The sequence below is a fragment of the Syngnathus typhle genome, linkage group LG11 (assembly GCF_033458585.1).
Source record: "Syngnathus typhle isolate RoL2023-S1 ecotype Sweden linkage group LG11, RoL_Styp_1.0, whole genome shotgun sequence".
Taxonomy (NCBI): Eukaryota; Metazoa; Chordata; class Actinopteri; order Syngnathiformes; family Syngnathidae; genus Syngnathus; species Syngnathus typhle.
The window spans coordinates 6,538,648-6,565,384 of NC_083748.1; the positions used below are offsets into that span (position 1 = coordinate 6,538,648).

The 26,737-nt window shown below is 41.7% G+C and overlaps 2 protein-coding genes and 1 long non-coding RNA gene across 3 annotated transcripts in view; 2 read left to right on the forward strand and 1 right to left on the reverse strand.

Annotated features, from left to right (window-relative positions):
* Nucleotides 1–2,501: 2,501 nt before the first annotated feature.
* LOC133162727 (PAK4-inhibitor inka2-like) lies at nucleotides 2,502–4,574 on the forward strand. The gene is made up of 2 exons (XM_061292124.1): nucleotides 2,502–2,690; nucleotides 3,388–4,574. Exons 1-2 carry the CDS (start codon nucleotides 2,688–2,690, stop codon nucleotides 4,366–4,368), a joined length of 984 nt encoding a protein of 327 aa, XP_061148108.1. The 5' UTR covers nucleotides 2,502–2,687; the 3' UTR covers nucleotides 4,369–4,574.
* Nucleotides 4,575–11,779: 7,205 nt separating this feature from the next.
* LOC133162279 (uncharacterized) lies at nucleotides 11,780–15,361 on the reverse strand. The gene is made up of 2 exons (XR_009716199.1): nucleotides 13,661–15,361; nucleotides 11,780–13,264 (listed from the first exon to the last, which is right to left on the reverse strand). It is a non-coding gene; the product is annotated as an uncharacterized LOC133162279 (long non-coding RNA).
* An 8,032-nt stretch (nucleotides 15,362–23,393) lies between these two features.
* col7a1 (collagen, type VII, alpha 1) overlaps nucleotides 23,394–26,737 on the forward strand; it is a 35,019-nt gene continuing 31,675 nt past the window's right edge. Inside the window, exons 1-4 of the mRNA XM_061291534.1 lie at nucleotides 23,394–23,714; nucleotides 26,147–26,219; nucleotides 26,311–26,491; nucleotides 26,576–26,732. Coding sequence (XP_061147518.1) covers nucleotides 23,628–23,714; nucleotides 26,147–26,219; nucleotides 26,311–26,491; nucleotides 26,576–26,732 — 498 coding nt within the window. The 5' untranslated portion in view covers nucleotides 23,394–23,627. The remainder of the gene's footprint in view (nucleotides 23,715–26,146; nucleotides 26,220–26,310; nucleotides 26,492–26,575; nucleotides 26,733–26,737) is intronic.

Here is a 26,737-nt window from a genome sequence, read left to right on the forward strand (position 1 = left end):
AATATATAGTGATTAATGAGAGACAAAAATCTAATTCCAGAAAAAGGTTTTTTTCTTTAGTAAACGTGCTTCAAAGTCATTATATGAATTAATTCGAATAAAGTAGAGATCACTTGACCCTCGCCCATTAGATTCATGGTTGCTTATGTAACAGGTATCCTACGAACCACCTGTTGTGGATTTATTCTCTTGTCACATCAGTCATCTTTGGCTTGACACTGAGCACCAATAAATTTTGCACATCCGCAAATGCGCGGAGGTTGACAGGGCGGCGCGAGGAATGAAATGTTTGTTTGCAGCTCGAGGTGAGTTCATACAGTTTTCACCCAAAATCCTCTAGCTGTAGTTAGATTAATTAAGCACCTAATTATTCATCTCATAGAACCAACTACCAGTGCTGGAACGTGTCGATCTACCTCCGCGATAACTTGAAAAGCTGACTTCGTGAGTCGTAATTTAGAATTTATCATTAGCTGCTTTTTTTTTTTTAAGTAGTCCGTTTGCAGAGTTGCCATTTTTCTTAAGTTTGTAGTACTGAAGAAATGCATTCGAACGTGCTGATTGTTCAGTACCTGCTGCTATTTGTACGCTATTGAATTGTAGTAAATTGATTAAATGTAATGCTTTTAAATTATTATAACTCTAGTACTTAAACATAGCACTTCGTAGTTTTATATTGTATAATATTCATGATGCATATGAACTGTAATACAATCAGCAATTGTTCACTTATCTGACATATACGTAGAAATCGCTAATTTATTATGGCAGCATGACCGTCCAGCAAAAATAGTTATTTCAGGTTAATTTGAATTTAAAACTTATTTGTAAATATTCACCCCGCTCTTCAAATTGAGGTTTTTGTGAAGTGAAAAAATAGACCAACATAAATCATTTACGATCTTAACCACCATTGGAGACATTACACAGGTTTACCTGGAGCGACATCTTGTGGACTAAAGTACTTGACCTATTTTTGTCATTGCCTCGACACAACCTATCGGTACAAAGGGAAAAAAATCGAGGGATCCCACCTTTAATTTTTATAACATTTAGGCATATTACTAGATTGTCATCTTAAAAAATGATTACAAATTGAAGTGGTTAAAGAGTACTGTTGCATCTGCATGGAGGCAGTCATTGCAATGTAAATATAGGATCGGTGACTAATTGAACGAGTGCAATTTGCAGGTAAATGCAACACAAAGTGACTTGCTAAGAATGTGATGATGATCAATTTAGTGATGGTCAACGGTGATGCAGATGTGTTCGGGCGTATCACCCTTATCTTCTGCTTCATGCTAATGCTGCACTTGAACGGCAGCCACTGTGGCCCAAGTGCTCCCATCACATCACCATAAAGGGTCAAGCGATGACTAGAGAGTGAACGACAGTTTGGGATCAACAGACCATTAATGTGCAGATTGAGGCATTTGTTACTACATACTTGAATGACAATGAACCATCACCACTGCAACACGGGCTTTATTTAGGAGGCATTTGGACAAAATAAGCAGGGCGGGCCAGGTCGGGATTAAATATTACAATCTAATGGAAAACATAAAAAAAGGTCTGCATTTACACTTGGGTACAAGTGTTTAGTTGCCTTTAGTCACCGCCATAATGAACTTGAAATATTAAATGCTTTTCCACTAGGTGGCAGTAGGTACAATTAACTGGTGTATCGTCCTGCTGCCATTTATACATACAATACTGACACAGATTTTCTAACATAAAACATGTGTCTTTTGTTCAATTAAATTTGAGAGTTTTTGGATTGGAGATTAGTTTACTTCACAACTGGAAGGCTCTGGGTTCAAATTCCTGAGTCCAATTTACATATCGACCCTGTGCTTGCGTGTGGTTCTAATGGTAATCCGCAAACATTCCATTTTACAGGCTCATTGAAGGTTTGAAATGGTCCGTAGGTGTGACTGAGTGTGAATGGTTGTTCATCTAGATGTGCCCAACTGTGATTATCCACCCTTTGTCTGAATTCAGACCATCCGAGACCCAAATGGGCACAAGTGTGTTTAAAAATACAAAATTCTGATTTGTCGTTTTGACATATGATACACCTCCACATGATATATAATATATAATATGAACTTTTTGGACGGTGAAGTATTTTATTTAGGTACACCTACATAACTGAATAAAATATAACAATTTTGTCATCAACAAAATCATAACTATTTTTTATTTTAAAAAAACTGTCGGATTTGTATACTGTGATCATTGGCATCATCAGTCGAAAGGAGCAAATTAAAATGTTGCTCTGCTACAAATCTTTTGTAAAACTGTAGTAAATTATTTCCTCCCATGATTTGATTAGTCATTACTTGCTAAATCAGATTGTTTACTCTGATGGGGCTACGCAAATGAGCTTTGTGCGCACAGTTCACTGATTGGCCACTTTGCGAGCGAGCTTCGCCGATTGGCTGTTCGGACTTTGTCTCTGATTGGCTGCTCGCCCCACCAGGCGCAACGACCCAAAACAAGACGCAAGGTTTCACGCACATCAGTACAGCTGCACTCGGCCGAGCAACTGGAGACGACATCGGCATTCGGGACTCTGCTTTTCACTACTAGATGGGCAAAAAATTGTTCTACTTAAACTCCAGCGGAAGGTGCTCTTGATTTAAATTGCAGCCTCGTTTGCGTTCCCCTGAGGCGGAGGAAACGATATGGTAAGTTTTCCTCCACACTTTATATCAAACCTTTGATAACACTGCAAAGCAAAAGTGATGCTATCAGCAATGTACATATAATGGAACAAAAGTTTTCATTTTAATTTTATTTTATAGCTCGTTTTCCTGACAAATACTCTACCACACTTTTTGGCATCCCCAGTCAGCCTCCACTGTCCCGCGCGTACGCACGCACGCACGCACGCACGCAGCATCACATGATACCTCACACATTTGAAGCGTGAGGCCACAACATTCCAGCCAATCAGAAACGTATCCCAAGGAGAAAACTGTGGTATTAAATTGCCCTAGTTTGTCACAGGCGACTTTCTTAAAGAGACAAACTCCCATTTTTGGAGCTAAATTAAGATCCACGAGAGTGGCGTTTGATATGCTGCAGATGTTTTCACTTTGGAGAAATGCACACTGGTTAGAAACGAGTGCACGTGTCTGGATTTCCCCTCGTATCATTCCAGATTCAAACTCAAAGAACGGACTTTGGCTTTGCCTTGAATCACAGACCTTCACAATAGACATGAGCAATTATATGCAGAAGTGTCACACTCAGATGTTGACATGTTCCAGACCCCTTCAGTAGGTCCAATTAGGCATAAACTAGAGTCTAGTTCTCAGTGTCTTAAAAAAAGAAAAGTATTACCTTGTGACCAGTCTAAACATGATATTTGTCACTCTTTAGCTGTGCCTCCGAGAGTCCGGCGAGTGTTTGAGGGAGCACATGAACTACATGATGAGATCCCTCCAAGACCTGAAGCATCTGAGGAGGACGTGTCCCGTGGCTTGCAGACACGCTCGGCCTCCCAGCAACACCCAGCTCCCCATCTTTGCCGTCGGCAACCCGTCCGCAGTGCCGCTGTCTTGCCGACCCAGAGATCAGCGTGCCCGTCTCAGAATATCCAGCGCCAGCACGGCCAGCACCTACGACTCAGCCTGCTGCCTGGCCGCCCCTCTGGAGGAAGAGGAGGATGACTACGAGGACGACGGCCGCAGTAGTCGTCTGGGCTTCAACTCACCCAGTAGCCACAAGAGTTTGGACTTTGACTCCGGGTACTCTGAGGCGTCGTGGCAAGACGAAGGGGTGGTCCTCAGGAGGACGAGGAACGTACGCGTGTCATCCTCGGCCTGCCTCCGCACCAACAGAGCGGTAGGCGGGCGCGTTAGGCCCAAATCGACGTCAGACGCTTGTCTGGAGAGGTGGACGTCCTTCGAGGCGGGCGACCCGGAGGACTGGGCCAACGCTTTGCTGACCAGAGGACGCAGCCGCCAACCTCTGGTTTTGGGAGACAACAGCTTTGCGGACCTCGTACAGAACTGGATGGACCTACCCGATTGTCCCGATCCCCTCGAGCTCAAACCAAAACCCAGACGCAGATTGGGACGAAGCCTTTTGGGCAACATGCGGAGGAAACTCGTCGGCTTGTCAAAGTCCGTGGAGGAGAGAGTGAGGTTGAGGTCCGCGGATTCTCATCTCAGCAGATCAGCCAACGCCCCCAAGCGTCTCTCGTGTCCCGTCGTGTCATCTGAGGCAAAGGTCCCCTTTTTCCACCAGTCCTATTCAGCCATTCACGAGCTGGACACAGACTTTTACCACTTTGCCGCTCTCATGAAGTCGGGGAGCAGGCAGCCAATCATATGCAAGGACATCATTGGCTACATCTGACACACACAGTCACTTTATTTTTTTTATTTGTTGTCATGTTTCTCACATTTATTTACTTAACTTGAACAAGTGAAGTCCTATTTAAATGCTCTGTGCTCATATGTATGTACATTGAAGTGACTCCTATGTGAAGGATTGTATGTGCAAGAGGAGTTGAAGGAACAACCTGTACTGCTACACTGCAAATAAAATTAAAAAAAACACAAGCATCAAACGTGCAGATTTCTTATTCCATTGCTACCATCATATTTTTGCAGTAAAAAAAATTAAATTACCACATTGTCATTTAAGTTGGGAAAAACCTCCTACTTCTGTTTTTAATCAACAAAATCATTGAGTGCAACTTTCAGCTCAACAGACAATGGGACTATTAAAAAAAGTTCTCCAGGCTGACTGAGGTCATCTCCCTTGTGTGTATGCAGCGAGAGGTGAAAGGCGAAGAGAGGCATGCATCAGGCTAGATGTCACTCGGCCTCATTTAACTCGCTCTTTATTTGACTCGGCGGCTTTGCGTTGTACATGGACTAATGGAACGGCGCGTGTGTGATTAGAGACGAGGCGCTGAGACAAAGCGTCGAGATAAGCTAATCACGTTGCCGTGTTATTAGTCCAGGGGAGAGAAAAAGCGGCAGACAAGATGGAGATAAGAGAAGATTATTCCCATGCTATTTAGCTCACACATCATGTCATCATTTCATCACATTGTCTCATCGTGGAAAAACGGAGATTTATCTCAATCGTCTCAAATGTCAGAAAAAATGTTTGTTTTTTTTTTTCTTCCAAAATTCAATTCTACAGAGTCAAATCTGTTAATTGAAAGGCTTTGCGGGTATTTGTTGTTCATTGATTCCACTGCCCTCAATCTCATCACAGCAGTTGTAATCATCTCTTAAGCATGTTTGCTCAAACTCTCATCACATCTGCCAGCATGCCAAAGTCATTTTCAGGATTATCTCACTCCCTATTTGGCATTAACACATCCAGTTTAGAATCACTCATTAACTCTTCATCTGAAGAGGAATCATGTGATGCGTTAGCTAAGAAATTATACAAGACTTGTTCCAAGCAAACATTAATGACGCCAACACTTTGGTATTCAGAACTGTTATAGAAGCAGATTGTTGAGGAAAAAGTTTTGACGTGTGAGTGTGGAGCATTGAATTCATAAGTAGGAGAGAAAAGGCTGATTTTGAAGATTTTGTGCTTGTTATTCTCAAGAAATTACGCTAAAGCTATTTCCATGCCCGCGGGAACACAGTATGATGCACGTACATAAACATATATGACCCCCCATTAGCGGAGCAGCTAGCAGAAGTTGAGACAGGAAGTGAACTGCGGGGGTTGTTATGCCTGCTGCCGACGTGAAGATGAATGTTTTTTTTTGATGGTGTGTGTTTTTCTGTTAGCTTTAATGCCAGGAATTGGAGGCAAAACAAATTGATGGCCTAAAGTATATCCACCTCCTGTTAAGATTGAAATGAAACTTACCAAGTATTTCTTGTGATCATTCATTTGATTGTGTTTTATGGGTCTTGTGAGTGCTTGAGATCTAAACAAAGCAGCTGCTCCCAAGTTTGAAGTGAAGTTCATGGTTCATGGGAAGGATAACAGCAGCCATGACGTGCCAGAAACATCTCAGGACAGTTTTTTTTTTTTTTTGCTTTGGTTCTCATGGTCAAATAGAGCCTTCGGGGTCACAACGCACTTCCTCTTTAGGTTTGTCAGTGTAAACATTTTGGAGTTAATGAAAGGATACAAGAAGTTGATGCTGAGTATTGAGGAAATTAGAAATGTTCATTACTGTGATTTGCAGCGGTGGTTGACGATAGTTTAGCTTTCTGAAATTGTGTGAAAAAGCATCACTGATGCTTTCCAAACTGAAGTCTCACCTGCAGTCATGTAAAATGACTGTTATGAGCTATTGTTTTGCAAAATAGAACAAATTCAAATTACAATCTACTCTATGCATCTGTATTCTCAGCCGAGTCATATCAGTTGCAGATCTCAAAACATGAGAAAACATCCATCTGTGGAATGTGGTGCTAATATTTGTCATATGTGAGCACAATACACTCGCATGCGGGTCACTGTGTGTCTCGGGCCTGTGCACAGCCTCATCCGTGACTCGTCTCCGTCCCTCTGTTGGCTAACAGTGAAGAAAAAACACAAGGGGGGGGGAAAAAAAAACAATTGCCCTCAGGCTATTTTCCCTCTAGTTTCCTGCATAAACTTTCCCATAAAACTGCAATGCTCATTCCACTGTCTAAAAATAAGATGTGTCTCTGCAGGTATTGTATTCAAGGCCTGTGCTTTATCATTACAAGACCCCAGCTAGCTGAAGAAAAAAAAAAAAAAAGGCAAGGCAGAGTTTGTTTACAACAAACACCACAAAGAGAATTTGCCAAACAAACTAAGGCGCCAAAACCTCATATGAGACAAAATGCATTCCTTCATGCCTCTGTTGTCAGAGGACACGAGCGTAAAGTGACCAAATTGGCCTCGTGTGTGTGTTAACACAAGCACACACTAGCAGCATGGCTAAGTCAAACACACACTCTTTAGCAAAGACAAATATTCTCTACCTCATGCACATAAACATTGCCACCTAGTTTACATTGACTCAAAATAGACACAAGCGGTCACAATCCATAAAGTGGCAACTTTCTCCCAAGTGTCCTCATAAAAAGTTTCTCTCCACTACACGCCATCACTCACAAAGACAACCTTCACTGCACGTCCAAGCTGTGTAAGCTTTTCCCCTGTGCAAATACTGCACTCAGAGGATGCATCACACACGCCGACAGTGTGGGAGAGAGCAAGAGAGAGGGAGTCTGGCTCCTGCGCCACGGATAAACTAGAGCCAAGGCCGAACAAGCACGAAAGAGAAGGATAGAGTTTGACCTAGAGCGCACCTCATTGCAAAACCTGTTTTCTTTTTCATTAAATAAATAAATAAATAAATAAATAAATAAATAAATAAATAGTAAATGTTGGTGAATTACAGTTGTTTCTCTTTACTCCAGTCCTATAGGTGTCAGTAATGAGCAAAGGCTGCCTTGTCCTGATCGACAGCGTTTCAGTGTCACTATGCTGCATTTAAAGGAAGATGACCCAATTTGAATTTACATTCAAATGCAGCCCACTTGTCCCGTTAATGTAAAAATGTATATACATTTAAGAAATGTTTCACCTCTCTATAAATTCTGTTCCGTTTCTTTGGCGGCAAACTGTATTTGTGGCTGAAAAAAATTCCGAGGTGAAAAACCAAAAATGTATTTGTTAGAGAAGGCTACTTCAAGGTTCTTGGAGAATGATGTAATATGTATAAATAAATAGGGACTCTCCTCTACTGCATTCTACTCAAGTTGCTCGAGATAAGGCTTATTTCCTGGATCTACATCCTAAAATGTAAGGGCTTCTTCCCTGGCCACACTCCTCCACGAATATCCAAGGAAATCCATTATGAGTAATTCCGGAGTTACACTGGTGATAAAATGAGTTGCGAGAAGAAGTCGGGGATGTGTGCGTGTGTGTACTGCTTAACGTTGTGTGGACAGATAGGACTTGATAGTGTTTCCATTCTGGAGCGGGGAGGAAAGCACAACGTGACTCAACAAGCACAATTAAATAAAAAGTCAAAGTAAACGAAAGTTTGTTTAAGTGGAAGGCTACTTAATGATTTTAGGGTGAATGTTAAGATGGGCAAATAATAATTAAGGGACCCTATATGTATTTAGTATGTTGTAGGTTTGTAATCAACAAGGCCTTAGCTCTGACGCTTCAATCCAACATCCCAAATTGTAATAACCGAAAATTTGTACTTCCCCTCTCAAATCTTTTTCCGTCTGACTGCATTTCCAATAAAAATCCCTCACCCTATAAATAACCACAGTTGGAGAAGCTCATACTCCCTTGTTACACAGAAAAATTACTCGGGCATAAAAAGCGCATACAGATTATTCATCCTGTGTGGGCAAGCAGACAAACAAGATAGGTTTAAAGAAATCGAAACGGAAACCAGATAAGAAATTTCTGGGTTACCCTCTTGATAAAAATATATTTACAAAATGTTACAGTCAGTGTGAGCTGTGTGGAAAACCCAGAAGACTCAATTCCTGCAAAGGGAGGAATTGCCATCGTGACTCAGAAGATTTAAAAGTGGGAAAATAAATTTGCATTATTATTTTTAGGTAATCCGAGTATCAATGTAAAAAGATGGACACTGAAGTAAACTGTAGTTCCCAGCATGACAAATAGAAGCAATGCTAGGAAAACATCTGCCGTGGATGAGATGATGCAATCGGACGGATATTGGCCACACATGCGAGTGACCAAGCGGGAATTTAAGGACGTAAGAGCGACTCAAGTCACACAGCAAAGCTTGTGAGCCCGCACAGTCGCTCATTCTGTCAGGCAGGAAGCTGAGGTCAGCGAGGTGACCTTGATAAGCCCACTTCCTGTGAGGCTCCTCGGCATGATGTCCCCCACACGAGATCTCGGGGACAATGGCGTCCTTCTCCTCTGGAAGATGCCCTCAAAGATCTCCGTCTCTTGCGTCCTCGCATCCTCACTTCCTGTTCCCATCCCCCGTCTCTTCTTCACTCTGAACCATTTGCATCTCAACTGGGTCAGCCCCCCCCACAGAGACACTATTGGTTTGTCTTCTTCATGCGACGTTCTCACGCTGCGTGTGTCTATGGATCATTTGGAAGCATGTTTGACCGACTCTTGTCTTGATGAATACCAGAGCCTGCCGGCTGAGTGTAAATACAAAAAAATGCCTAGAAAAAAGAGATTTAGGGTCACACACATTATAATCTATCTAATGATAGCCCACAAACTGTGTGTGTGTGTGCCCTCGCTTCTTCAAAACGACAGAATGAACAAAGTGTGGTGTGATTTTAAAGAATTAACCTCACTGTTAACCTTGTTTGAAGCATCTTGGATCAGTTTCACCAACGTGGCCCCAATCCAGACATTAAAAGCAGATGTTCATGAGTCATAGTGATTAAGCTTCTTCTGGACTGCTTCCACCATTGTGTGGCAATACATTAATAACTTCAAACAGAGCTAACGTGTTGGCAAATTCCAATTGTTTAAACATTCTTTTTATGTCATATGACCAACAGTGAAAGATGGAAAAACTGCTCCACAGAGCTAAAAATAAATAAAATTAAAATAAAATAAAAAAAAGTGAAATGAAATGAAATAAAATAAAATCAAGAAATGGCAAAATGTTACTGCCATTACTAAAACAGCTATAAATGTAAATTGAATAAAACGCTCAATAATATTGTGAATAACCAAGGCAACTGTGAAAGGACCATCACTTCCACAAATGAATGCATTTTATTTCTAAATTAAATCAGTATCCCAAACTTTCCAACTTTAAAAATATATTCCCTCTCCTAATGCTGATTGATGCTGCCTGACTACCAGCAGCAAGCAAAGCCTCCACTGCAGCATGTGACTTTAGTGAAGGTAAAAGTTTCTGTCTGGTAGCGAGGTGCAAGCTGCTCATGGTCCTCTGTGTCAACAAATCCCCGTGGAGGTGGGCTAGCTAGCTAGCAAGCACCAGATGGTCTTCTCCACAGCACCTGGACGACTATTGATTTTAAACACAGCTGTCGGTTCTAAATGCTCCATGCATGAGCGGCTGACCAGCGCTGATTGGGTCAAATATTAAATCTTGAGTGTCGAACCCGACCTCAGCATTTTTTTTAACACGCTGAAAACAGTGTGCACTTTGTCTCGACTAATACTTTTAGTACCTCTAGTACTACCAGACGTCCTTTTGACTTTTTGGGACCTACAATAAAATGTCTGGCTTGGAGTTTAAGGCCATCCAGGATTTCATTACCTCTATCGTTGGCTTGTGTTTACAAGTCTGGGCGACATGTCAGTCATGAGTTGGTCATGTGTGGACTTTTTATATTTATTGTGCATATGCATGGACAATTTTATATTATTACAAAGATTTATGGATATTCCACTGTAGTGTTACATGCCGTCTGTATCTGCTGTGATTTTTCCAAAAAGTGGACACTGTCCATCTCCAATTGGTCTTGTGCTTAGCTATTGGGGTCAGAAGTAAATGGAAAGAAACACAAAGTGACTTTTGTCTGCTGATTGGTCTCATCTGACTAAAGAAACTGATCTGACACGTTAACGGTGCCTGTCACATGAGGAAGGATGGCTAGAGTGAAGTATTTACCTTTTCGGTGCGGTTACTGTCACCGTTACCGTATTTTCTGGCCTATAAGGCGCACCGGACTATAAGGCGCACCTTCAATGAACGGCCCATTTTAAAACTTTATCCTCATATAAGGCGCACCGGACTATAAGGCGCACCATTAATGCATTAATCCAGATCAAATCATTCTCCATTTTATCTTTTTTATTTCAACTTCAGACGGAACAAATTACTTTATAATCATAAAATAATGATCCATAGTCTTTTTGATTCATGATTCATAGTCTTCAGCGGGCCACTTATGATTGATTTCATGACACAATGCTTTGGGCCAGTTTAAATTTAGGAATTTGGTCCATATATAAGGCGCACCGGACTATAAGGCGCACTGTTGGTTTTTGAGAAAATTTTTGGTTTTTAGGTGCGCCTTATAGGGCGGAAAATACGGTACTTACAATCATTGGTCAAACTTTTAGCGCTGTCATCATCGAACGCGGAAACAAAAAAAGACACCAAAGCAGCCATTTTTATGACATTTTATGTTCTGGATGTAAACGACTGATGTTGACCTACTTTTGTAGCCATATTGTGAACACAACTTTTACATGTTACATCACAAGCTCCCCATGTTGTGTAATGACTTCATTGTGGAGTTCTGTCACCTCGTTACACCCTCGTGACTAGTCAGCACCCAAACACAACGGTGTCATTACGTATCCAAATGATACGCTCCAAGTTACCGCATTAGGTACACTACAAAAGATTCTGCCAAATTATTATTGTGGGGGTGATTTTATTTTCCTCTCAAACACAGGATAGAGAAATCCTAACATGCAAAAGTTGTGTATACATGATCATTATTGAGATTTAACTTTCACCTCATTCAAACTAAATAGAAATGAAAGCACTCAAACCATACTTGAGGTTTACACATCTATATATAAATGATTTACAGTGTGTGTTGATGCTTCTACTAGTGGGAACAGCGCAAAGATACAAACAGGAAAACCTCAAGTGAAGCCAATGTGGTGGACAGAGGCCACATCAATGAGGGATGAAAAGTATCGAAAAGATAACTGGTCATTCCGAGCTAACCGTGATGACGCACTGTGCTATGCTAAATATGATTACGTGCGCAGTTTTGTTGAATTATTGCTGTAGCTTGGCAATGAGAGAGGACTAACATGAATGTAATTAAGTGACAGGATTTTTTTGGGGGGATTGTCCAGTTGTGCTTGATTTCAGGCAGGATTATCTTGTTGAATAAAAACGTGAGCAATAGGCAGATATTACGTGGGGGTGCCAGGAATGACTCCGTTTGCAACATTAAAGGCGTATTTCATCTTTTTATCTTGAACTTCTGGGATGTTTGACTTTAGACTATTGACAATACAGCTCTACTGGAAGCCCCAAGATAAAGCAATACTTTTTGGTTTCGATAATATTGTTAGCAACTCTTTGTGTTTCTGTTGAATTTGTGGTCACTTTTTCCTTAAATCTCAAATTTCCATTCTGAGGAAAAAAAGTTACACTCACATTCCAGATATGAAATAGTGACGTCATTATGGTTTATCATAGGAGTTTCCAAAGTATTTATGTCCTTTTCCCCTCAAGCCAAGTCATAAAAATGTTTCCTGCAAACAAAGAGGGCAAAATTCCACTGAGGAGAAGATTGTCGTTTTCGTTGCTTTCCAAATCTGATTGGTAACAGAAACTTGCCAACCGTAACAGAGCACAGGCCATCACATCTACCCCCCCGAAATTCTTCATCTTGGTTGTGCAGGAGCTCCATCTGGCCGTAGCAGACGCCACACTCTACGCCTGTATTTCCTCTAGGGACCATCAAACCTAAAGTCGCATGGAAGAAAAGCTTGCCAGACCTTAAAATAACTCCAAACAGCCTCTGCATTCTCGCATCTGACAGCTAAATTACATACTATATGAACTATGTCATTGTCCTCAAATGGTGGTACATATATAGATGATATATTTGAGATTTAAAATGATTGCCCACTTGGAAATTGCTGACAGTGCATTCCCACAAAAAGAATCTAAACATTCAATACATTTATAGATGATCGTTTATCCACTAATCTAGGAAGAAAAAATAAAATAAAAGAATGCCTCAGCCAAGTAAAGAGAAGGAGCTAGATAGGCTGTGACGGAAAGATGAGTTTTCTTGCATGACATGTCCAACGAATCATGAAAAAAAAAAAATCCATTTTGCCTGACAAGTGAACTGTTGGACTATACATTTTTCAATGTGTTTTATTGTCAATTGTGAGTTTCTAAGTCTTTGGGGTGCATTCCATCATATCCAAAAAAGGGGAATGAAGATGTGTTTTCACCAGAGACCTGACATCACTCACCTCATATCTCAGTTTGTAATGTACCGTATCCTGTGTGATGATAGGCTTGTTCAAATTAAAAACAGGCGTCTTCTAGGTGCACTGCTTTATGACCAGCTCATCAGTCTGTCGTGGACTTTGTATGCATGGCTGCCACATTGCACTTGGTTAGGGCCAAACATCTGGTTTGGGGTGATACTCTTTGGTCTTTAATGGTTTCTGCAAGAGGCTACATCAATGGCTGAGATGATAAATCGGAAGAAGGAGAGAACCAGTAAAACAGTCAGAGGGGTATCCGTGAGCCGAGGGACAGGAAGCGTGGCTCCTCTTGACCCTTTGGGCAAATCTAGATAGCCTTGTAAAAAAAAAATACATAGATTTTTACTTATTTCAAGATGACAACATTGTGAAAAATAAAATTCTAAAGCATCACATGTGTCATATTTGCTAAACCTCTACTGACATGGCCAAGTATGACCGTGTCCTGTTTATGGTGCTCGGGCCATTAAACAAAGCAGCCTTGTTAACAACCAGTGACAGAATTAGTTTTACAACAGCCCAGCACAATGAGTAGCCAACATTTGTACATGAAACTTCTTTTTTGTGCTGAGCAGATGTCACGGTAGCTGGCGGAAGATCAATAAGGGTCACTCGTGACAGACCGTTCCTCTATGTGGCTGGACAATGTGCTGCTGATCATTTCAGAGAAGAGTGTGACAATATTGAGAGTCAAAAACAAAGGGGCTCTCACAAAGACAAAGGGGGGATCCATTACTGCTAAAAGGCGCCTGCAGCCAGTGACCTCGTCTGCCTCCGGTGATGTCCTCTCTGAGGGGTTCACCCACCGTCCACCACCCCTGCGGGAAATGTAACGCTGCAGCCAAACAAAACGAGCAATTTGAGGCTATATAAGGAGAAAGGCAGTAAGGCAATGGGAGCTGTTGACTTTAAAGAGCGCAGTTAATTTTGACTAGTCCTCCCTATGGGAAGACGTTTACAGCAACTTGTCCAAACAACTGCGAGGGAGACGCGGAATGGCTTCACTTTCTCGGCAAGGGCCATATATGGACCATGGTGACTTATCAGCTGTGGCTTATCAGAACATTTTTCTGGTCATTTTTTATTGTGGTGAATGACTTGTGAGACACTTTATACAAGCACTTAATTTGTTACACTGTGGCTGGCAAAAGCTTCAGGTAGTTTCCTGATTGGCTAATAGAATAACGTTTTTTAATTTTTATTTTACGATTGCCTGCCCTGACCATTTTATGAGCAAATCTGAAAGAAAAAAGAATTGAGTTAACACACCCCATAGTACAAGCTAATCACAAAGTATTAGAGGGCTCATAAAACTACATCTGCTTATTCTGTTTAAGACACTTTGAAAATTGCATGAAGACAAGTCTTTTTCAAACAGTTGCTGGAGGAAATGCTTCTCCTCTGACTTAAATCGAATCTGGCCTCAACTTAATTAGAAGTGTTTGCTTCCTCCACCCCAAACTCCTAATGAACCATAAGCATTCTTTGTAAAACCCACTTTGGCACCATCATCTGGGAAACAAGCTAGCCTCAATTCTAATTTTCTTGAGTGAATCTCACATGTTCTCCAGCTCATCTGAACAGTGTCCTGTTTCAGCATTTCCGTGTTTCCTCACACCACATGGTGTGCCGTGAGGTAATCACCTTCACACTGATAATTGGCAGCAGATTGCAAAAAAAAAAAAAGAAGCCTGCTCGACCTCTCACATTGCAAAAAAAAAAAAAAAGCCTGCTCCACTTCTCACTAATTCATTAGAGAATAGTCCAGCCCAGGCCGATTCAATGGCATTTACTAAATCAATGCAAATTAAAATGCTACAGTCACTCGGAGAATGACGACCTCTGCCAAAGATGTAACATTTCTCCCAAATTGGATCTTAATAGGTAAAAAGAGCATAACTCAAGGGATCGACAATGCACGATAAAAGCCAGTCTGATTGAATCTATTCATCAAAAAAACGCAATGGATGCGACCCAGCTGCAACTTGCAAACACCTCATTACAAGTGTTAGCTAAAAGGTGCTAGAATTCTCCGTGCAGCAGTCTCACCTCCCAAGTGCCAACATCGGTTGCATAATTAGATCAACTCGATGCACTATCAGCATGATGGAAAGAAAGATGGCTTGGTGGAATAAAGACAAGGAACGAAAATAGGAAGTGCGGTAAAAAGTTACACACATCCAAAGCAGTAAATGGAAATTTGTCATAAAGCATTTCCGACCCTAAAAATTCAGCCTGTGCATGCCACACTGCCAATTTGACAATCCGGCGTGTCCTATTCCTCTCCCATTTTAATCAGCGAGCCTTTGCCAAGAAAAACCATCCAACGTCAACCCAAACTAAAGCACCAGAGGAGGTTTCGATGCTCATACATAGACTTGGGGAAGCTCCAGGAACGTAGAGAGGACGTTCTCTCCCTACTTAAGGTCACAGCGCACGCACTGAAACTGTCCAGAAATGTTCTTTGGCAGCGTCCTTCTCCTTGGAGTGAAATATGATTCCAAAACAACACACGACATACATGGAAAACGTTTCTTTTCATAGTCTTTGGCACAGTTTCTGTCTGTCCTCAGTGGCTTGTTGCACGTGTAGCAACATGAGGACATCACGAGGAGTGTGTTTAATTAAAACATAGCCCAGTAGGAAAAACAGATGATGTTTTGATTAATTGAAATGCTAGGGAAGGCGGATGTTGTGCGCACCCGCATCTGCCTGCAGGAACAGCTCATGCCAGGTTGCTAGGATACCTCCACCTGGAAGGTAAGATGAGGCCCACCAACACATTAGGACAAGAAGGGGGAGATGAGGAATGCTCCATTTTGAAATCATCCCCCAATCTATTGAGTTGCAGATGATTTCAAAGCAGACCCTGCACATGGAATTGATGCAGACAGATGTCTAATATCAAATTAGATGGCTTCATTTCCATGCGCTGCTTGCAGTGTGGGGGGTCCCGGCTGGCCCTGGCACACTTCCTCTGACCTGAAGGTTATCACCATGGTAATCCCGGCTTTACAGCCCCTGTGAGGGATGGTCGAGGCTACCGGCTGATGTACCTGCAGCTGCTCTGCATGCCGGCGAGAGTTGTATTGCTTCAAGCCACTTACGTTTCCCTAATGGCAAAACTGATTAGAAATTCAACGAGAACTCACAGATGAAGTTGAGGCATGCACGTTCTGCCCTCAGGTCTTAGCAATACAAATAAGGAAGTCCTAAAGAATGCATCCTTGTTCCTGCATGCGCAGATGCCCGACATATGTCTTTCTGCAAGTTGCGCTCGGCGCAAAATCTGTTTGGGTTGAGTCCAGGGTCACCCGGGCTTTCTCCTGACACTTTTATACACTCAACAGATGAGCGTCTGCTTGTACGGTGACACGTAGACGATAACTTCCTCCCCTTGAGTGTTTAAAAGCGAGCGTGAGTGTGTGTCGCATGGCGTATTTACGTTTGGGCCCCAGCTAGTCGATCTCACCGAGACTCTGCTCGTTTTTTTTTCTCGCTGTATACCAACGTGGCTGGTAGACCTCCTCCGCCCAGGCATGTTGACATTTGTAAAGCCAAACAGTGAAACATGAACCCCTGAGTGAGGAGGAGGAAAAGGAGGAGAGAAAATATGGACTTGTAAAAGTGCACAAATAATGAAGGAAACAGCATTTAACTCGAGAAGGGGGGAGGCGGGGGTTCTGCTGTCTCCCTAAAGGCCTTCATCTGTTTGTACGTGCGGGCCGCTCTCACTCGGACTTTGGCTTCAATCACGCGTTGCAGGAAATCTGTTTCCAATATGCGTGTTTCCTGCAAAAGCAGGAAACGACCCTCGGCTCAAAGCCAGCATGCGAGGTATCACCGTGTAGCTACTGCACCTCCCTTTTTGTCTCTGCTCAGAACCCAAAACTAAACTCATCAACTTGGTTTGCAGATTGAATTAGAGGTTGCCAAAGTTGTGGAATGTCATTTTAGTTTGTCAAGTCACTTCATAGTTAGCAGATTCAATCAGATGAATCAATTAACTTGTTGATTTACTGTACAGTTGACCATGACAATTGGGACCCATAAATAGCCAAAATGCGTAATTTATGAGACACCCATTGAATTACATGCGGGGGGGGATAACTATTAAAGCCTAAAAATTCTCCCTAAAATATAATTTGATGCATGGTAGAAAAATATTTTAAAATACAGGAAAAAAAATCAGTATGCTGAGGAACAAAACTATCGTATAATTTAACTTTTGAAATCACAGTAAATGCACACAAGTCAGTACATGTTGACGCGTGCGGTACGATCCAAATACTAGCAGGAAAGCGAGGAAGGGAACATTATCCAAATGTGACCTCAGTACTCGCCCTGCCTGATCCGCTGCTGATCCAAAGCAACATTGCCGAATCCCGGTTGTGATCTAAAAAGCAGCAGCTGTAACACAATATTTCCCAGGGGGAGGTACTTTCCTCATACCCACCGCATACCACAACATACTCAGCCGGAGGATGTGACAGGCTGCACTTTAAATCAGTTCCTCCGATACTCACACTCTCTAATTTGCTTCACTTGGCAGGATTTGCCTTCCGAAGTTGAGGTCGGATAATTTGACCATTTTATATTTGAAACAAGATTGGACAACATATTGATGGCTTTCCCAGTGCAAACATCATGACAGTTTTTGCAAACAATGGTGACATTTTCCTAACAATGCCCACTTTTATGACATACAGCACTTTGCAAGGCTGTTAACCTTTTGATTTAGGGCCCCCCAAGGGCCCGCCTGACCCGCCTTCATCTGGCACCCACTGTGTTACTAATGAAAGGTGTGTTGTTCTCTCTTCTTTTAGTCTTGATGAGTAAATATAGCCCACTTTGGACAAAAGGTGCTCACAGGCCACTTTATTAGGTACAACTGCATAGCAAGCTAGATAATCATGCTCGGTTTAATGCTTCTAACTTGTGCTAAGCTTTTATTTGTACAGTGAATACCTTGAACCCGCCGTCATCATTCATTCATTTGCGGTCGGTTGTCCTTCGCGGCTGTCTATCAAATATGTTTATATGCCGCCCTGCAAGGTTCCATTTCCATGTTGACTTATTTCAAACCGAGAGATCAAGGTTTCGCGGGGTGATTTTTAAAGGCGTGTTATATTGCCAGGGTGTAAAGCCAAAGTCTTGTTGGGAGTGTAATGGCCCTGTTAAGACCGCTTCTTTCCTTCTTGGCTCATTAGGCCCGTGGAGATCAACGAGCCGTGCAGACGCTGGGAGCCCCAGTGGTCACTGCTGTGAGGTGCTGCGTGGAATAACTTGACGCGCAGTGGAAGGTCAGAGTGGACACGTTTGATCGCTCGCCGTGAGCACTGATTTACATTCGGCTACTGTCATTGCCATAAAACGTGCTGCGAGTGGAGCAAATTCAACATTCAACATGTGGAAAAATGAGCACTCGGGAGACTTGCGACCGCACACTTTTTCCAGAGTGTGTGCGTGTGTGTGTGTAATCGTCTCGATCATTCCTATTCATACAGCTCATGGGTCCATCTGTATGCTGTTCTGAACACATGTATAGCTAAGGCAGTTTGGAGTAACAAAATACAGCAACAGATGAGGAGCTTTTAGAAGAACCGATCATTTGACAGATTCAGGTAGAAAGAAGAGAAACCTTGCGCAATGATTGAAATCCTTTTAGACATTTGGAAACTCATTTTTTCTTATGGAAAGCCATATGATCATGATTTCCATAGCTTTAATATTGCTCTTATTAAAATCCATGAACTGCTCAGATTTATTCTCTGGCCTTGGTGAGGAGCGTGTTGATTGACAGCTAATGAAAGCCAGGTGAGTATCAATCATGCGAGCTGGCCTCGACGCGAGGTCATCGGGGCTCGGCCAAAGAGGTCGCCCCCCCACCTCAGGGGAGCCGAGGAGGGCAGACGGGGCTGAAAGTCCGGGAGTCGGTTTTCAATTAAGTGGCAGCTCCAAGTGTCAGAACAATTGGCTGATCTTCCCTCACATGAAACGCCTCATCCATCTTTTCTTATGAAGCACACGCGAATCAAAGAAGTCTCATCAGACACGACGGCTCACCCTCACTTTTTCACATCTATCACTTTTTTTTTTTTATATCAGATTTCATCTTCCATGGGTGAACCAAACTGCAGGTTTTTTGCATTTCAGGCAATTTTGTTTGTGAGCATCAATTAGTCTGTGAGCTATATGAAGAATTATTGATTTGATTTGAATTGAACTGACACGCCTGAAGAAGAAACGTATGGTGCTTGCGTATTAATCTTCAAAGTCTTGATCATTCCGTGTTGACCTCAGAGTCGAACCCAGAGACCCAAACACCAGATTTGGCTCCGGGGATGTTGGGTGAGTGAGACTGGAAGCACTGTTGAGAAATGAAGCAGTTTGTCAGATGTGCCGTGTGGCGGATAGCCCCGCGGACCTCTAAGGATGCGAGGAGGCAGTGGGATGGAGGAGTGAGACGTGCATGAAAAGTTGAGGCACTGTTTCCTGTGTGTACTGCACTTCCTGTGTCTTAAGCGCCAGGGCCTGTTTCCTGTGTGTGATGGGTGCCAGGCCCCTGCAGCTCCACGCATAGACATCAATGTGAAGAACAGATCAGGCAGATGCTACAAACATCAGGACATTTTTACTGGCTTTTATATACACATTTGTATCCCCCCCACTCCCATCCTCAATAGCCCTCCAATCTATCCGTCCGTCCATCCATCCATCCATCCATAAATTTGGCACGATTGCTTTTTTGTAGCAAAACGTCAGTGTGTGTGTGTGTGAGGGTCAGGGCAGGAGTGTGACAGGGTGACAAAAAGTCACTCGAGAAAACAGAGTGTGTTTGCCAAGTAAGCAGAGCGACTTTAGACAAACAAGAGCAGATGGAAGGCCACGGAGGTAGGAAGAAATACGCTGAACAAGACCGAGGTTGTGTATGCAACTCAGACAAGTACGGACACGCACACTGAAACTGTAACACATCAAAAGACTCCACCTGGAATTCCCAAACTGAGAAGTATCATGCACAAAACTGGTTGTGCTTTGTAATCTAACAGATCACAGCCGCAGGGCATCACTCCAAAAACACAAGTACATTATTCTTGACGCACTGTCGCACTGACACTTTCCTCGTATATGAATTTCAAACGGCATTCTATACTCTGCTAACACAGTAATCCCACTACATCAACTAAATGCACCCCAATTATTCAGAAAATCTGCATTCCCATCCCATTCAAATTCAGTCCTGGTCATCTATCACTGTGCATCTTCTCTCCAGGTAGCTCACCAGACAGACAAGAACTTCCATTGAAGGAAATGTCCATCATGTCCAATCTATGTAAGCAGTGCATACAGCCCATCCAACATGGAGGGCTGCTGTGTAATTATGTCCTCAAAAGACTAGGCTGGAGTCCATTCACTGCATCCTTGAAGACAGAGCAGCGCTGTCATCGCTGATGAGGAAAGTCTTTCAGTATTTGTTGCATTTCTTTCTGTGGAGCTTATTTATAAGCATGTTGAAAGAAAGACTAATCAATGGCTGTGTGTTTGTCTATTCATCTGCTCTTCCTCTTCACCGATAAAAGCGCAGCGGCTGCTTGATTATCAGTTGTGTGTTTAGGCACTGTAAACATGCGACATAATGATGCGTTAATAACCCGGACTGGGAGAATGGGGGGCAAAGCATTAGGCTCCATTTATTCGTCGTGTCACTCACAGGTCTGAGCATGGGGGTGACCCTGAAGGGTGAAAAGTGAAAACACAGTCAATGTATGCAGGTGTGGTTCAACAGTGAATGGAGAACTCTTGATGCTGAGTAACTGAAACTCCACCAAATATTGATCACCTAATAAGTCAATACTAATCTTTGTAAGAAGAATGAATCTGTGTATTGTTCGAACGAGCATTTATTTATTTATTTATTTATTTATTTATTTATTTATTTATTTATTTATTTATTTATTTATTTATTTATTTATTTATTTATTTATTCATTTATTCATTTATTCATTTATTCATTTATTCATTCATTCATTCATTCATTCATTTATTTATTTATTTATTTATTTATTTATTTATTTATTTATTTATTTATTTATTTATTTATTTATTTATTTATTTATTTAGTCTGTCTTAGTCTTCAAATGTTTTCAGGTTTAAGGGGTCAAGAATTCAAATTCAGTGGTATCATTGTCGTGTGTCTCCCTCTGCTGGTGAAGCTTTATATCTCACAAGCATGGTCCAACGCCGTTAACAACTCCTGTTTCGGTATTTTATCATTCTTTCTTTTGTGTTTGATTGTAGCTTTTCAAAGTGTGGATGGTTGATGACTTTATTTGTCACTTTTCAAAAGCCAGTTTTCATGCATATACTGCAGGGCAGCTAATTTACGCAGGTACATTTTATTGAAAAAAATAAATAAAAATAACATGCTCCAGGACCTACCAATAGCAATTTACCAATTATGTGCAGCCACGCCCTCTGTCAATCATTTTGCTCTTGAAAGCCTTTCGAGCCACTTGTTCCTGAGACTTTTTGTGAGGGCTGCAAAGGTAAGTATTAACCTGCATGGCCAAAATTCCAAATATGGCAAATGCGTGACATTTCTTTTCTACATCTGCAAGCAATGTTGACAACACTATACAAAGACATTCTGTCTTTCCTAAATATTTCACTCCTATTTACATTCTTTGATCAGTGTTGACACTTTACCAGCATTGCTATTAGTGGGGAAAAGAACGTCCCTCCCCCAAGTGATGAATGATGAATCACGCCCGACGCACAGAGCCGTATGTTCATCTTTAGTGTGTTCAGACACGCTAGTGCAAGCGCATTGTTTTGAGAAGCTCTCTATTAATGTCAGATGCTGCCTTCTCATTGTTTCCATTGCAGGTCAAAACGGGCGCACTGCAAACATTCACTTCAAACAGGTTTAAGTGCGGCAATAAATCATCATTTGTGATATACTTATGGACAATAAAACCTTTGTATGTATACATTGCCAAAATGGAATGTCATGGCTGTCGAGGTTTATGTTTGTATTTTCAAGCTGACGTGTTCGGACAGCAAGTTGGGATGAATGAATGAGATTGTGAAGTCTGCAGGTAGAATTAGTTTGTGAACAAGAGTGTCTACACTGGACTGATACCAATTGAATGACTACCTTATAATGGCAATTTTTTTAATTTTGAAATTTGATAAAAATATCTCAGGCAATTTTAGTTTGAAGTGACACAATAAAAACTGCGGAACTATAATGGCAGAACAATAACAACGCATTTTTTTAAATAAATTACCTGGCCAGATAAGTGAGAATTATGTTGGAATCTCACTTTCAAGGTAGAAAAGTTCAAACTAGATAATGACAGAGTAGAAGTTGACTGTCACTAGGGACAAAAGGTTAAAAAGTCAAATTGCTGGATGTGGCAACCTTTTAGTTTTCACAACTCATCATGGCCTATCTTTTACTTTGTCAGATGATCATCATTAACTTGACTGTTAAAGGCTTCTTTTCTCCCCAGCTACTGTCATGGAGGAAAGCAACTGCGCGCCTGCTGTTACTCATCAGGACAGACGCTATTTACAGAACAACATAAAAAGCCTGACCCGAGCTGCAGAAAAAAAAAACTTGATTCGAAAAACATCACTAGGGAGGAAGCATCTAAGGTCGCTCTGGATAACAACGGGAACCCTAACCCAAAATCCATTCACACAACAATGTGTTTATCAAGTGGAAAAGAAAATGACTAGAAGCCCACCACATGGTGACGCATAGCAGCACCTTAATGAGTACACCATGTTCTTCACCTCCAGCAGACTAATAGAATGCATTGAAGTTGCTAAACCGCGGCTCGGAGATGGAATGTTGTGTGCAAACTGAAGATGGAAGCAGATCCACCCATTGCGCTTTACTATCCCGACGCAGGCTCATAAAGACTCGTCTGGAGAACATGAGGGCCACAAGATGGCTTTTATAAGAGCGCCCATCTGCCGAACACTGATTTCTCCAGGCCCCTCTCAGTCTGCCTGTTTACGCCCTTGGAGAACTATAACCACACACTTTTATTGAATCTATTTGGGAAAGGTACTGATTTATGTTGACGATCATTTTGTAGGCTATCATTTGTGGTGCCGATTTTGAAATTACAGGTGGGCATCGGTGATGACTGCTTTATGCAAGTTTTGTGTAATTAGGTCAAATTCTGATCAAGTGTGGGTCAGGTAGAGCTAACAAATTCACTGTTAGGATATTGATTGAAGTTTGAGGAAATGGCAATTCACCTTAATTGGTTTTCCTGTTAATTGGAGTCATTGTACTCCTGAAGCTGTATTCTTTTTATCCGAGTGCAGGTTTGAATCCACAATCAGTTTTGATCTACATCGGTGAGTATCTTAACCAATCCTGACGGAGGCAGGAAGTCATTTTGATCCACTTTCATGTATTCCAGCAGCTCCGGCACATGCGGCAGGGTGGGACAAAGGGCAAAAAAAAAGAAGGAGGCTGACTCCAGATAGGAGAAAAATCAGCAGTCCCCTTTAGGCATCCGAACAAGTCTCAACTGTTCTTCCGCCGCCCCTGATGTTGGTGCTTGTGTTGAGGCTGTACCAAGCAAAGCTGTCCCAGTAACCGAGAAAAAAAAAACTAAAAAACTTTTGCAGTCTTGACGCTCTCCTCCAGTTGTATGAAAGCTGTGGCGCACCGCAGACACGGAGCGTCGGCGGGATATGCTACAGGTGGAGAGGCGGGGAGCAGCAGTCGAGAACCTCAGGTGAGGTGTCACAAGGTTCATTTTAATATTGATTTAAGGACAAGATCAAATGCATGATATATGAACTGCTTAGGATCTTATCAAATGTTGCCTTTTTAATTCTGTTTTGCATGCACAATGCAAGCATTAACTTTTGATCATCATATAGAACTATTTCATCTTGGTTTATTGCTTTTTTTATCAATTGAATAAGATTGTGGCTATTTTGTTTTAAAAGCATACAGCTGGCTTAAAAATTGGATCCAGGTTGATTTGAATTAATTTTGTTGTTTTTCAAAAAATAAAATAAAAAATTATCTAACCCAAATTGAGTTGTTTTTTAAACGGGCATTTTTAAGGTTGTATTGTGCCCGCATCATGTGGCTCCCAGATGCTTCACAATCAACATCAATGACTTTAAAGCATTTTTAAAGCCTGAATAAAATCTACAAACATTCATTAGAAAACTCCGTCTCATCATGCACAGGAAAAGAAGGAATTTCCAAATGTAACACAGCTGAACTCATTTAGTCAGTCCTTTGCACACCATCATGAGTCGGCCGGGGGAAAATGAATATCATCCCCTCTTGCTTCCTCCTCCGCTTTTTGTGTTCGGATGCTTTGTGTTCGCCATCTGACAGTATTCTCATCTTTGTTGTGGCCTGGCACATGCCAGACAGAAATTCCCCCATCCACACATGTCTGGGGTGTCTAGAAAAAATAAAAGTGGGGTGATGACATTTTTCCTGCTCCTCCCTGTCTCACCTTCACTCACCTCTTCTTACTCATCATCTTTTCCTTCTCGACATTGTTGTGGACTCAATTGCCTTAATGTGTCATTATCGCCCTGAGGGACCATTTTTGAGGACATTCTGGACGTTAGAACATTTGAAAGGGTGTGTCGTTCAAATAAAATCCAGTCCGTCTTTGACTTGATTCATTCCTGTTAGCGGAAAAAAGAAGGACAACACATGTAGACTTGTTTTAGTCCATCTGGCTTTTTGTTCAATCGTGTTGTGCAACAGTTTTTGGTAATCGGAGACGACATGCGAGCAGATTTGAGATTGCGGAGGATGTTTAGCTTGGATTGGGAGCTGAGTAATTTATGAGGCATGTGATCTCTTCATTAGGGTGTTTTGTTTTGCTACCATTAAAAGTTCATTTGAGAATTTCTAGGGGTTAAGAAAAAAAAGTTTTATTATTTTATGGGGCTACAGCAGTAAATTTAGTTATTCAAGTTTGCTAGCCTGGAATTTTGAGTTCACTCCAAATATACAATCAAAGCAAAAGCCAATTGTAAAATAAGTGATTTATGAAATTGTTATGATATGTTGTGATGCTTTCTGTGGCACGTTGGCTGAGTGACAACATCTGCCATCGTTCACACGCTATATCAGAGGGAAATTGCCATTCTGGTTCCTGTGATAGTTCCTACTTGCCCCTAAATCACCACTTCGTGATCTTTAATCTTCTGGAAATCGCTGGCGGGGTCCTTCATAAACTTTACAATGTGACTTCACCTCTTTGGTGGTGCTCTTGGATAAAGGTAGATTCGAGGATTTTATATCCGCACGCTTTGTTTTGTTCTCAGGTGGTCTGACGTGGGTTTGGTCATCCTTTCAGAGATTCCAGGTGTGGGCTAGCGAGGAATGTTTTCAATCGAGACTTGCGGCAGCTTTAAATAGGCCGTCATAAAAGACAGTTGGGAGATGAAGCGCTTTATAGTGACAGGAGAAGGGGGAAAAAAATTATTCGGGTGTGGGCTTTCAACATCTCACTTGTTTTTGTATAATTACAACTGTTGTATGTTTACGTCTTCTTGCTCTCACTTGAACGTTAAATTCCATTTTAAACAGTAAATTAGATCACAGACTTGCATTATTATGCGGGTGATTGACAATTTAATATTCTAAGATATGGATTAATTGAAGATGTAATATAATAAACTGCTTTCTTGCTGCCAAAATGTTGCCATTCTATCCAAATTGAAAGCTGCTGTGCTCACTTATTGCCTTGACGTCCCAAGACAATGTGGGAAAAATTTTTTTTGCATTCTTTGTGTCATTAAACCTGTCACAATGAATGAACTACAGTTTTCTTTCAAGGGGGCCAGTTCTGACGCAGTCACTCTGATGTGGGTCAGGCAGGGTGGCCCCCATAATGGAAATGACCCAATTCCACATTTTTGCCATTCCTTTCTCAATTTACACAACCAGCCTCTGCTGTTTTTATTTCCATAGTTGCTGTATTTTTATGGCTTTTTTTTTTCTTTACTGTAGCTGCTATAGATTCTAAAAGGAAGCTAACATATATCAGGAACAGAATTGTTTTGCTCCCAAGGGTAAAAGTTTGTCCGACTATAAAGAACTATTGCTGTTTTGTTTTTATTTATTTTTTATTTATTTATCTGATTTTATATTTGCAAAATAATGCTTGCTCTGTGTCCTCCCCAGGTTGTAAAGATGAGGTGCTGGATTCTCACCGTGTGGCTGCTGCTGTCTTTCACAGCGCACACCGAAGCTCAGGGTGAAATTCTGTTATTTGAATGAACTCTAAATCCTCCATTGATTATTTTCATAACGTTTTCATCAACGAACCCTATTATGCTGTTTTACAGGCAGGTGTGATAACGTGCGAGCAGCAGACATTGTTTTTCTGGTGGATGGATCTTCCAGTATCGGGAAAGTTAACTTCTTGCAGGTGAAGGGCTTCATAACCGGAATCATCAAACCCTTTGCAAGCGCTGTCGGCCAGGCAGGAATTCGCTTTGGAGCCGTACAGTACAGTGACACCTCCAGGTAAGTCGTTACACTGCGAAAAAGGCAACATTCTGATCAAGTAGCACGCTGGTCATATTTGAATTGATCTTTTTGTAAATCCAGGGTTGAGTTCACCTTGACGTCATACCTTAACGGAACCGAGCTCATCAAGGCTGTGCAGAATATGAACTACAAAGGTGGAAATACACGCACCGGTGATGGTCTGAAGTTTTTGGCGGCTAATTTCTTCAACCCCACGTACAGCCGGGATGCCCCAAAGGTGCG